General features: G+C 42.9%; 1 protein-coding gene across 2 annotated transcripts in view; it reads left to right on the top strand.

Moving 5' to 3' along the window:
- VEGFD (vascular endothelial growth factor D) overlaps positions 1-2,404 on the top strand; it is a 31,327-nt gene extending 28,923 nt beyond the window's left edge. For both annotated transcript variants that reach the window (XM_085323120.1, XM_085323119.1), the window contains 2 exons: positions 211-406; positions 1,745-2,404. In XM_085323120.1, the coding sequence (XP_085179246.1) occupies positions 211-406; positions 1,745-1,871 (323 nt within the window). In that variant the 3' untranslated portion in view covers positions 1,872-2,404. The remainder of the gene's footprint in view (positions 1-210; positions 407-1,744) is intronic.
- The last annotated feature ends 10,397 nt before the right edge of the window (positions 2,405-12,801 follow it).

The following is a 12,801-nucleotide window of genomic DNA, read 5'->3' as shown; positions in this document are numbered from 1 at the left end:
ATAAGGGAAATAATTAGTCTATTCCTCTCCTGAAAAACTCTAGGAGTTCTTTTCTGCACTCYGAGTGGTAACAGAAACTCTAAAGACTAGAAGCTACCAGAGAGTATATGTGTAAGTCCCAGTAATTGCAAAGGAAGTGCTACATGTCTCTTCAAGAGCAAGATTTAGCCATGTAAAGCTTATTACTAAAAGACATATATGCTATTGCAGGACTCCCTCCACTTGCTGAGCTGGCTATGTGTGGACAACATATGGAATTTGATGAAGATAACTGTGAATGCATCTGTAGACAGAAATGTCCCACAGACTTCTTTCAAAGCAAGGAGAACTGCAGCTGCTATTTGTGCAGGGAGAGCCAGGAGAGCTGTGCTCAAAAACACAAGATATTTCAGGCTGAAACCTGCAGGTAAGTGTTCCTTGTTGTTCAGTGTGTGTCTATACTGTAAGATCTGAATTAGCTTGTTTAGATACTGGAGGTGCAAGTGCTCAATTAGCTAGGAGATCCATCCAGGATGAAATACCTTGCAGCAATTATAGAAATAATAATAATAGAGAGAATATTTACAATACTAACCTCGTAGAAGGAGTCTAAGGTTTATTTAATTAACATGCTTTGAGAAGTCTGGACAAGGATACTACTCARGTACATATATTTATTACCTTTTGTCCCCTAATCTTAAGGGAATGATTATTAAAAATGTGCTACACCTGAAATAACTGTGTAACACAGAGGATTTATAGGAAGATATGGAATACTCCATTTCTAGGTAATTAGAACCTATGTTCTTTGTGACAGCTTAATGTAGTAAGTCTGTGCATAAAAGCATACTAATTTGGCACCTTCACTATACAGATCATTCCTCCTTAAGTTCATCCTCAAATCAAGGGATTTTCTAGAGCTAATGAGATTTTGTACAYATAAAAGCTAGTCAGTCAGCTCTGATTCCACTGAGAAGCAGGAAAATTCTTTCTGGGGCTATTATACTCCATGAGTTTTCCTAATCCTTTTGTGCAACTAGTTTTGAGGATTCTTTGGTAAAACTTGCATAGAATAAAAACTTCTTAAATATTACTTTTCCATGTATTAGTTTATTTTTTATATTTCCTTCACAGAAAGCTTTGTTCACATGTAGAGATCCAAGATCATGCAATAGCTCTATCCAAAAGCTTATATAAGGACAGTCAGTACTCAGTTTCCCTGGGTACCTTAACAAAGTTGGACCCATAAGGTCCATTCTCACAGACTTTATAGATTCATTTATGGCAAGGAATATGTGGAATCAATAGCCTTTGCACTTTTAGATTCAGTTTTGGCTGAATTTGGCTTCTAGAAATGACTGTAATCTGGACATACAGTGTGTATGCCAGACTTTTATCTACAACATTTCTGGAGGACCAAAGCTGAAATGTCAGGTGAGCTTGGGAGGTTTCTGAATATAAGGCACTTTGTAGAATTTGAGGGCAGTACTGTCCAGTGTTGACACTTTGGATTTCACAGCTCACAAGAAGTTAAAGTATTATTTAGGCTGCAACCATGAACAAATTGTGAACAACAGCAAGACACGCTGTCAAGCAGCAAAGTCTTGTCTCAATGTGCTGAAGAATGTCAGAAATTTCCTGAACATCTCCTACAGGAGAGCATTGCAGTGTTCAATGCTAAAAAAGTTCAGGAATGTGAGGGAAAAGAATTATCATATTATAATACTTACCTTTTTTTTTTCCTTTTTTCTCCTTTATTCAATAGCTGTGAGGACAAATGTCCATCCCAACCCCGGACATGCCCAACTGCAAAACCAGTGTGTTCCAGGCATTGTCGTTGTCCAAAGGAGAAGAGAGGTTCTCATGGGTCCCAAAGCAAAGAAAATCCTTGACCAAACTTCCCCTATTCTCCAGCAATCCACTGCTTTGCAAAGTAGCTATCACTGACTTTCAGTCAATAGTAAACATGGACATCTTCCACATTAATAGCAGAAGAATGGATCCAGTCTGCACTTATTTATTAGAGTAATCACTAACTGCAATTTGGTCCTCTAGGACACTGATTACTGTTCTCTAAGAGGTAGCAACAACTGATGAATTGTTGGCTGTCTGGAAGGATGAGTGGAAAGAGACAGTTCCATGTTGGATTATGAAAGGTGAAGCTGGTTTATTGGTAGCAGAATCACAGTCACCATCCAGTCTTTCAGAACTTAGGACTAAATAACCTTAGCCTCTGAATCCTTAGCTAGTGCAACTCTTGGGTGAAACGTTCTTCAGTGTACAAGATCTGGCTTCTCATATGTTCAGCACTGAGTTATTTGATCTACTGTCCAGCTTCGATTATCATTTTGAGTTTATTGTACAACTACTGTCAAATGTGCCATATTTAAATGTATATAAGAAAATAAATACATCAGTTATTCAAGTGGTTTTGATTTTCTTCTGTTATTTTAAAACTCTGCCAAAGAAAAAGAAAATAAGCAAAAACGCAAAGCCATCTCAAGTACAGCCTTCTTAATGTTTGTCCCAGTGGGACTGGCCCCTTCCCAAACCCAGGTTAGAAAAAGGTCACTTGCTATAATAGTTTCAGTAAAGAATTGTTTTTCCCGTATCTGTCCAACAGCCATGTGTGATTTATTTATTTGTTCCTGRTGTGGTACGTGGATTTCCCTAGAGGGATGACAGCCACACCAGTACCAAGTCTTCAGTGATTTTTGGAAAGGCATGGTCCACTGAAAGATGGTTTTCCTTTTAGCTTACCACGCTATGAAATACCTCTTTTGCATTGAAATTCCTTTCACTAGTTTGAGGCCTGAATAACAGTGCTTTAACCAAATCAAGTACAGAGTTGCATTATTTGCTGAGCCACTGGAGTCTGGACTGAGCCAGTCTAGAGAAAACATCATAAGCAACAATCCTGAATTGGAAGTGATAGTCTTGATGGCTAAGTCATTTTTTCCCATCACTGAATTCTCTGGTTCCATACTGCATTGCGAGCAGATGGAGTGGAGGAAACAAAACAGCTGCTGCAGAGGTGGAAAGGTTGACACAACACAGAGAATAGAAAATGGCCTTTTGATGAATATCTAAGATTTACATAGGGAAAAATGGATTTCCTTAAAGCAAAATTACAGCCAAATCCTGTAAGATGGACTCAGTTGTTGGGCAAAGCACCAATATAATGTGTCTTCTGTCAGAGTAAGGCATGGAAGATTTAACCTTGAATGATTACTCAGACTGAGCGACCGCTAAGCTGTCTATGATCTGAGTCTATGCAAACATACCAGCAGGCTGTTTTTGTTATCAGTGCTGAGAAGTGACCTAGGATCCTCTGACAAAAGAATGTGGTCTGATTTGTGACCGTACTGGATGGAGCTCCTGCAGGCCAGTGCAGGGTCATGTACTTGTCTGTACTGGGGTCCCCTGCTGAGGTGTTTCTTCCAGACCCCAGGCCACATGCAATGTGCAAAGCCTGTGCAACATATGGACAAGAAGGGGAACGTGACCTTGGTGCAAAACAGAGGTTCTACTGCCAGCTTGGCAGCAGAAGCACACCTTTATATTTCTCTCATTCCCCTGAGGACCTCTGCATTCAGACATATATTCATAATGGGTAAAGTCCTGAACAATACAAGGGTCCTTACAAGGAATGAACCTCTCCATCACCTTTCACTGACGTCCTAGTCAGAGGTACCATGACCTTGTGGCTGGATTGTTGGCAAGGTACACCATTAGTACCTTCCTCAYAGAGCCCAGGAGCTGCAGAGGCACCATACTTTGCAAGCCCAGGCAACTCATGCTGAACCAGAAACTAACCAGCACTAGCAGCGTACAGGATAATAATACACCTTAGCGTGAGACCACACAACAGTATTTGTATAAACAAATCCCCCTTTCCAAGTATCAAGAAAGCTAAGGTATATTTGTTGACCATAGCCACATTGCCTATGGGCAGCAGTTTATAGTGTGCTTTAACAATGGAAAAACTAGAAAACAGTTCACAGGTTGAATCTGACTGGTGATCTGTTAGACTCAAGAATAACTGCTAAAGTCAGCACAGCTATATTGACCTAAAATGAGTGTGAATGAGACCATGCTCTCTGGGTATATAGTGGYCTGGCTTTGAGTTACGTGTGGCAAGAATTTAAGGTTTTGCATTGCCTAATTTTTCTTAAATTGAAATGCAGCAATTGGAATGCCCGAGTCTTGTCAGTGTTGATCTGTAGTCTTCCTCACTTTTCTGTTCTGCCTAGTGAGTATTTTTCACAAAATAAAACTGCTCAAAATCCAGAAGATTCTTAGATACGGTAGTCACTGGGAAGCAGAAAACTGGCTTCAAAAGCTTCTGTCAATGAGGCAGAGAGGAATTTGAACATAAGCCATCTAAGTGCCAGGACTGCAATATCCACTAGAATACAGAGACCAGAAACATACCATCACTGACCACCACTGTCTTTCCCCATGGCTCTGTTCTGATGTTTTTGTGGCTTTTTAACCTACTGTAAAATATGCTTGTGCTTGGAGGTCTAATTTAGGACTGCAGATCCCAAATGTTGCCATGTCTACAACTTAGCTTCAGCTTAAGACTCTAGGTGAATTTAACCCCTAACCCCCAAATTTTGCCCTTTACTCCTGTGGATCATTTTGTGAAATGCACAGGTAAATATTTTTGATATGAATATGCTCAAAACCCAGAAAATCATTGGTTATCAAAAACACATCTGAAGGTCAAAGTAAAATTCAGCATTATTTTCACATTTAATCCTGATGGCTCTTTCATCTGTGAGGAATTTCCATTTTGCAGCTGCAATGTGCCAGAAAGCTTGTGAAATCAGGACAGGTCTTAGGCTTATCTTGAAGTAGAAAGACAAACTGCTTATGATAGCATTCACTAACAAAGTGGCTTAAGCAGCCAGCATATTTAAATATTTACCTAGTTTATTTTAATTTTCATGCTCTTTAGGGATCCCTAGGCCTAATTTGTAAAAGGCTTATGAAAATGCTTCTTTTGTCAAATAAGATTGTCAACTTTAATACACAAAGTTAAAACTCGTGCTCAAACTTCTGCAGGGTAACAGGCGTGCGTGTGCGTGTGTGTGCACGCGCGCGCATGTGYGTTCGCACACTATTCATGCACCAGTCATCACACAACTCCTTCATGTGCAGCACAGGACTTCACACAACTTTTTCTCACTCCATTAACTCACTAATCTGTCAGCTAGCTGCCTATGGCCTGCCAAATCCCATAGTGAGAGCGAGGTCAGCACACACTATGCCAGGGCAGACGGGCAGAGAACACTTCTTTCTGGTTTCCCATACTCAGGGTCATTGCACRTGCCAAGGCAGCATTGCAGTCCTGCAGCCCTCCCTGGCGATTTAGCATGCCTGATGCCCAATGCTCACTTAGTGTGAGCACTATSCTGCATGGCAAAGCAGAGATGTCTAAGAGAGTTAAAAAGGCCAGATTCACATGTACTGCTGCAGGAACAAGAGAATCTCTCTGCCTAACCCTACAAGGTAAATACTTGCAATATCAACATTGACCATCCTTCACCCTCCCTTTGGCTTCTGTGGAAGGCTAGGAAAAGGCATCTCCATCTTCCGAAGCCCTGACTCACACACTTTTTGGGCTGTACTAGCTCACTGCTGCGTGTGCAGCACAGGGAGCTTACAGCTTATTTCTTCTACAATAAATTCCTGTTCTAGCAGATCATCTGCTCCAAGGCCCTGTGCCAGCTGCTGCATTGCTAGGAACTGCTCTTTTAGATTGTGGTCTCCTGTACAAGAAAAAGACCAAAGCTAGAGCATATCCTGGGTATTTATAGCATTCCCCAAAATAATATGTAGAAAAGCTCAAGAGTTTAAGCATAATGCTGTGATTGCCAGTACTGTGTGATGGTCTTGATTATCACAGCCCAAAGGAGATCTGGATGTTGCTAATGTCAAAGCACAGGCCATAAATCCTTTACATGGAAAACCAYGACTAAAAGCAAAATACTGACAGGAGCTCTGTGTGGATGGAAACACAAGCAGGTAATTACAATTTGATGGGGGTTTATAAAACACAGTTGTAATTTTATTTGAGAAATTCTGGAATCAAACCATTTTCAAATATTCAATAAACTTTAAAATAGAAATGTTTCACGTTATCTTTCATATCAATAGATCAGAATTTAATAACATTTAATGTTATTAAACATTGAACATTTATTTAATGTTCATATTTCAGAAGATTTAAATGAGGTATGTAAAATTAATGGCAGATCTGTTTTTGACTGGTGTCATTAGCTCTTAACCTATGACTAAATGACTTTCTCAGAGGCAAGGTTATTGAAGAGAGGAACGTTCTGTTTGAAGTTTGAAATKCCTTTTATTACTGTGTTCAGCATGACTTGTTTTTTAAACATATGGACTTGATTTACAGATTTCATAGCCAGAATAATAATGCTAAAATTTCCTGTTATAGTGTGTCTTAGTTTTTAYATAATGAGAGAAGTCTTTAATGCTACATTTGGATTAGGCTTCCTAAACATTCTTGTGCATAAAAAGAATCAAAATGTATAAATAATAAATGTTACTTATGAATAAAATAAGTCTGAAGTCTCTAAAAACATCAGTTCTTACTAATTGTTAGCTTTCAAACTTCCATGTGCRTTCTGTGGGGAGGGGACAGCGGACAGATTGAATGAGAACTACAGCAAAATAGTCACAGTGCATTTGAAAGATTCAGTCAATCATTATCCACTTCTTAAAACCGTACTCGTCTTCTGGAAAGATGGAGGTATGTGTGATCTAACAAAATGCCACGTKACAATGAAGAAACTCAGGTACGTCTCGTAAGGTATGCATAGCTACCATTTACTCCAGAACCAATTCATATGCCATATACTGTGACATTCTTACAGCAAACATTACTCACAGGAAGGTTGACAGACCATATATAAGTCATGTCATACACATATACTTCTATATTGCAAACCTATAAACCTATATATGTATCATTTGAGCACYAAGTCCAGCTGACTCGTAAGGTCCCTTCCTCTCTTGCAGCTATTCTTCCTAAATTCACCCTTACTCAGCCTGCAGATCTCCAGCGCTCCGATTCATCCCATTTCCTCTTCTGCACATTTTGAACAGCTGGAGATTAGTCAGTAGACCATATCTCAGGGAAAAAAAAATGATCGCTGACTGYGTTTTCTCTCTTCTAAACTGTCCATGCCAGTACCTCAAACTCAACAACGCCAAGCCCTCCTTCCTTATGAAAGCTGTTGGGGAACTTGTGGTCTGGACTCAGGAAGAGAAGTGAGCAAGGAAATGTTGTAGCTAGTTGGATGTTTAAAAGATACTATTTGTGTCAAAAGACAATTTGTTTTCTTAATCAAGATACCATTTGTGTCAAAAAGAATTTGTTTTCTTAATCAGAGCTGAAAAATGACATCTAGCAATCAGATTATCAGCCAGGTTTATCCATCATTTTGGACCAGAAATATAAAACCTGTGGATCTGACTTCTGCTTTCTGATACTACTGAAATCCAGGAGTTATGATATTTAAATCAAGTTACTTGGCTTTACAGTAGTGTGAAGAAAAAGAAATCTAGGAAAAGGAAATCTAGAAAATTGAAAATGAAGTTGGGGAAGCCTCTCTAGCTCCCAGTTTCATTTGTATTTGCTGAATAATGGATAAATACTTTTCAACTTTAAATATGACAGAGGCTAACTGCTTCTAATTTTAAACACCTGGAGCGAATCAGCCTCTGTGGAAGCACAAGGTGGTTACCAAAAAAAAATGAATCTCTGTTCTTACTGATTATATGCTATATGAAAAAAACAAACAAGTCAAGGTGTACAAATGATGCACTGCCATTCATTTTATTTCTGTCAGGCTCCTACATCAACAGTTACTCACAACGTCAATAAAAGCTTTTACCTCCAGGGAAAAAAGWAGGTTTTAAATTAACTTAAAGGGAAGCTGCTCCTTTAGCCCATGAAGCAAAATGAATACGTAAAAGGATGCTGTCAGGGGTTAGTCTACACGTTGACTTCTGTGCCACTGGCACCTTTTTTTGTTTTCATTTTTATCCTACTTCACAATATTATTCAACGTTAAAAGGTCCTCCCAGGTTAAGAACATCATTGAGGATCCACAAGCTGGCATGAGGTGCTTGGTTTYTTTAATATCAACAACTACCTTTAAAATGTCTATGGCTGGACAAGCAATGCTCTAATTCTAATCTGCATTAGTGTATGTATTTTAAAAATAAAACAATTGTTATTTCAAAAATATACAGTTGCTAAATATGATTCCAAAATAAGTGATAAGAARGTAACAATTAGAAACTATTTCATCTAGTCTTCTGCCCTCTATTCTTTCCACTATTTTTGCAAAGTAGYATTTTTCATTAGTGAAGATTGTACTTCTAATGTGTGAGACTTAATTGCCAAGTGAAACTGTGATGCAAGATAACCAGACTAACTCATCAGTTTCTCTTAGGTGACTAAATGGCCAAGTATCTAAGACTTTCTCCCGCCTTCCCCCAATCCTGCTTTCTAAGCACACTCATGTTTTTCTTTCTTTCCTGGGAAAGCTTTTTTTCCTTGCTATGAATGGACTAGATGTTCAGAATTGTGTCTGAATCCTCAAACATGATTGCATAGTATTTGTTTAGCATTCCTCAGAATAAAATAAAYAATACGAACAATAAAATACTAAGAAAAATTCAACAAATTCACAAGAACAATGCAACACTTCTTATCAATAGTGTCTCCATAATAAACTACAATATATTCTTCAAACCAATTATGAAAGCATATTGTGAAAAACCCTTTAAAATCATCTGGTCTCTCTCTAATCTGACATTTTCCTGTGCATACTATTTTAAAACCACCCATAGMTCACTCCTGAGGATTTCATAGCTAATAATTGCCTATCCCTCTCTATCTGTGTCCCAGAGGCTAATCATAGAATCATGGAATCAGTAAGGTTGGAAGGGACCTCTGGAGATCATCTAGTCCAACTCCCCTGCTCAGCAGGGTCACCTAGAGCATGTTAGAATGGGTTGCATCCAGGTGGGCCTTGAAGATCTCCAGAGAAGGAGACTCCACAGCCTTTCTGGGCAACCTATGTCAGTGCTCTGTCACTCTCACAGGGAAGAAATTCCCCCTCATGGCCAGGCGGAACTTCCTGTGCTTCAATTTCTGCCCATTGCCTCTTGTCCTGTCACATGGGACAACTGAGAAGAGTTTGTCCCCGTTCCCTTGACACCCTCCCTTCAGGTACTTGTACATGTTGATAAGATCCCCCCTCAGTCTTCTCTTCCCCACGCTGAAGAGGYCCAGCTCTCGCAACCTTTCCTCATAGGGCAGGTGCTCCAGCCCTCTGATCATCTTTGTAGCCCTACGCTGGACTCTTCCAGTAGCTCCATGTCTCTCTTGTCCTGGGGAGCCCAGAACCAGACATAGCACTCAAGACGAGGCTTCAGCAGGGCTGAGTAGATGAGTAGGATCACCTCCCTTGACCTGCTGGCAACACCCATCCTAATGCACCCCGAGATACCATTGGCTTTCTTGGCCACGAGGGCATATTGCTGGCTCATGGTCAACTTGTCATCCACCAGCACTCCCAGGTCCTTCTCTGCAGAGCTGCTCTCCAGAAGGTCASCGCCCAGCCTGTACTGGTGCCTAGGGTTATTTCTCCCTAGGTGCAGGAYCCTGCACTTGCCCTTGTTTAACCTGAGGAGATTCCTCTCTGCCCAACTCTCCAGCCTGTCCAGGTCTCTCTGAATGGCAGCACAGCCCTCAGGTGTGTCAGCCACTCCTCCCAGCTTGCTATCATCTGCAAACTTGCTGAGGAGGCACTCTGTCCCCTCATCCAGGTCATTGATGAAAAAGCTGAACAGGATGGGACCCAGGACTGAGCCCTGGGGGACGCCACTAGCCACAGGCCTCCAACTAGACTCCAYGCCACTGGTGATGACCCTCTGAGCTCTGCCTTTCAGCCAGTTCTCAATCCACCTCACTGTCCACTCGTCTAACCCACACTTCTTACCTARGAGGATGTTATGGGAGACAGTGTCAAAAGCCTTGCTGAAGTCAAGCTACACAACGTCCACTGCTCTCCCCTCATCTACCCAGCCAGTCATTCCATCATAGAAGACTATCAGACTGGTTAAGCAGGATTTCCCCTTGGTGAATTGATACTGGCAATTCCTGATCACCTTCTTTTCCTCCGTATGTCTGGAGATGACATCCAGAATGAGCTGTTCCATCACCTTTGCAGGGATGGAGGTGAGGCTGACTGGCCTAGAGTTGCCTGGGTCCTCCTTCTTGCCCTTCTTGAAGATTGGAGTGACACTGGCTTTCTTCCAGTCCTCAGCCACCTCTCCAGTTCTCCATGACTTTTCAAAGATGATGAAGAGCAGCCCGGCAGCAACATYCACCAGCTCCCTCAGTACCCGTGGGTGCATCCCATCCGAGCCCCTGGATTTGTGGATGTCTAGCCTGCCCAGAAGGTCTCTAATCCTATCCTCCTCAACCAAAGGAAAGGCTTCCCTTCTCCAGACTTTCTCCCTCACATCCAGGCTGCAGGATTCATGGGGGCTGCCCTTAGCAGTGAAGACTGAAGCAAAKAAGGCATTCAGTAATTCTGCCTTCTCTGTATCCCTTGTCACCAGGGCCCCCGCCCCATTCAGTAGTGGGCCCACATTTTCCCTAGTCCTGCTCTTGCTGCTGATGTATTTGAAGTAGCCCTTCCTGTTGTCCTTGACATCCCTTGCCAGACTCAATTCCAGCTGGGCCTTAGCCTTCCTCGCAGCATCTCTGCATACTCTGACTGCACTCCTATAATTCTCCCAGGTAGCCTGTCCCCTCTTCCACATTCTGTGTATTTTCTTCTTCCATCTGAATTTGGCCAAGAGCTCCTTGCTCTCACCCATGCAGCTCTCCTGCCCCTTTTGCTGCACCTCTTACTCAGCGGAATGCACCACTCTTAAGCTTGGAGGAAGTGATGTTTGCATACTAGCCAGTTCTCCTGGACCCCCGTTCCTTCTAGGGCCTTAACCCATGAGATTCCTCCAAGCAGGTCTCTGAAGAGCCTGAAGTCCACTCTCCTGAAGTCCAGGGTTGCAATCCTGCTTGTTGCCTTCTTTCCTGCAGGATCCTGAACTCCACCATCTCATGGTCACTGCACCCACGGCTACCCCTAACCTTCACATCTCTAACCAGTTTCTCTCTGYTGGTAAGGACAAGATCCAGCAGGACACCCTTCCTCATAGGCTCCTCCACCATTTGTGTCAAGAAGTTATCATCAATGCATTGCAGGAGACTCCTGGACTGCTTGTGCCTTGCTGTGTAGTCCTTCCAGCAGATGTCAGGGTGGTGAAGTCCCCCATGAGAATCAGGGCCTGTGATCTTGAGGCTACTTCCAGCTGTCTATAGAAGGCCTCATCAACTTTCTCTTCCTGGTCAGGTGGCCTGTAGTAGACACCCACAACAGTGTCCCCCATGCTAGCCTGCCCTTTGATCTTCACCCATAAGCTCTCGACTGCCTCCTCCTCCTCCTCCACTCCTAGGCAGAGCTCGATGCATTCGTTGCCCTCTCACATAAAGAGCAACTCCACCACCTCGCCTTCCTGGCCTGTCTCTCCTAAAAAGCACATATCCATCCATGGCAGCATTCCAGTCATGTGAGCTATCCCACCATGTCTCTGTCACTGCAATGAGATCGTGTCCCTGCGATTGCACACAGATCTCCAGCTCCTCCTGTGTTTTCCCCATGCTGCGTGCATTGGTGCACAGGCATTTCAAAGAGGTGGTCATGCCTGCAGRTTTCCCAGGAAGGGTGTACAGGGGTCCCCCATAGCCATGTCCCAAACGCACATCCCCAGTTGCATGCACCTGTTGGAGGTCCCCCAACCCAACTCGTATTTTGTTGTCTACCCTGTCTCGATGACACCTCCGCYTCCCCCCTCCTACCTAGTTTAAAGTCCTCTTTACTAGGCTGGCCAACCTGTTTGCAAAGGCAAATGTGCCCCGCTTGGTGAGGTGAATCCCATCTCTYCCCATCAGTTGCTGATCTTCAAACCATGTTCCATGGTCATAGAATCCAAAACCCTGTTGCCAACACCAGCGGTGTAGCCAGTTGATTGATTTGGAAAATCTTCCTACTCCTCCCCCCATGCCTCCCCCTAATCAGCAGGACTGATGAGAAGACCACCTGGGCTCCCAGACCCTTGACCACCATGCACAAGGCCTTGAAGTCTTCCCTGACTGTCTCTAGTTTGTTCTCTGTATCGTTAATACCCACATGAAAGAGCAGCAGAGGGTAGTAGTCTGATGAGCAGACAAGCCTTGGTAGCCTTTCAGATACATCTTGTATCCTCATCCCTGGCAGGCAGCAAACCTCTCTAGAGGAGGGGTCAGGTYGGCAGATAGGCACCTCTGTCCCCCTCAGCATGGAATCACCCACTACGACCACTTGTCGCCTCTTCTGAGTGGTCATGCAAGGCACAGGGTCAGACAGCTAAGTTGCTTCCCTTGAGGCCAGGTCCAGGTTCTCCTCATCCTGGAGTGCACTAAATCCGTTCTTCAACTGTAACTCCAGTCTACAGGAGGATTAGGGACCTTTCTTCTTTTTCTTTGAGAAGCAACTASCTTCCAACCTTCTTYGACAGTGCTGTGCTGTACTATGTCACTCTTCACAGAGTCCTCCAGCAACTCCCCTGCTGCAGGGGAYTGGGACTTCGGGAGCAGTACGGTCTTTAAAACACCCTGTGTATCTCCTGCTCACTTTCTYGCATGTTTCAGTCTACTGACTTCATCCCACA

This window comes from Rhea americana, unplaced genomic scaffold, assembly GCF_003343005.1.
Source record: "Rhea americana isolate MKP2758 unplaced genomic scaffold, rheAme1 scaffold_82, whole genome shotgun sequence".
Taxonomy (NCBI): domain Eukaryota; kingdom Metazoa; phylum Chordata; class Aves; order Rheiformes; family Rheidae; genus Rhea; species Rhea americana.
This window is presented reverse-complemented; position numbering and strand designations above follow the sequence as displayed.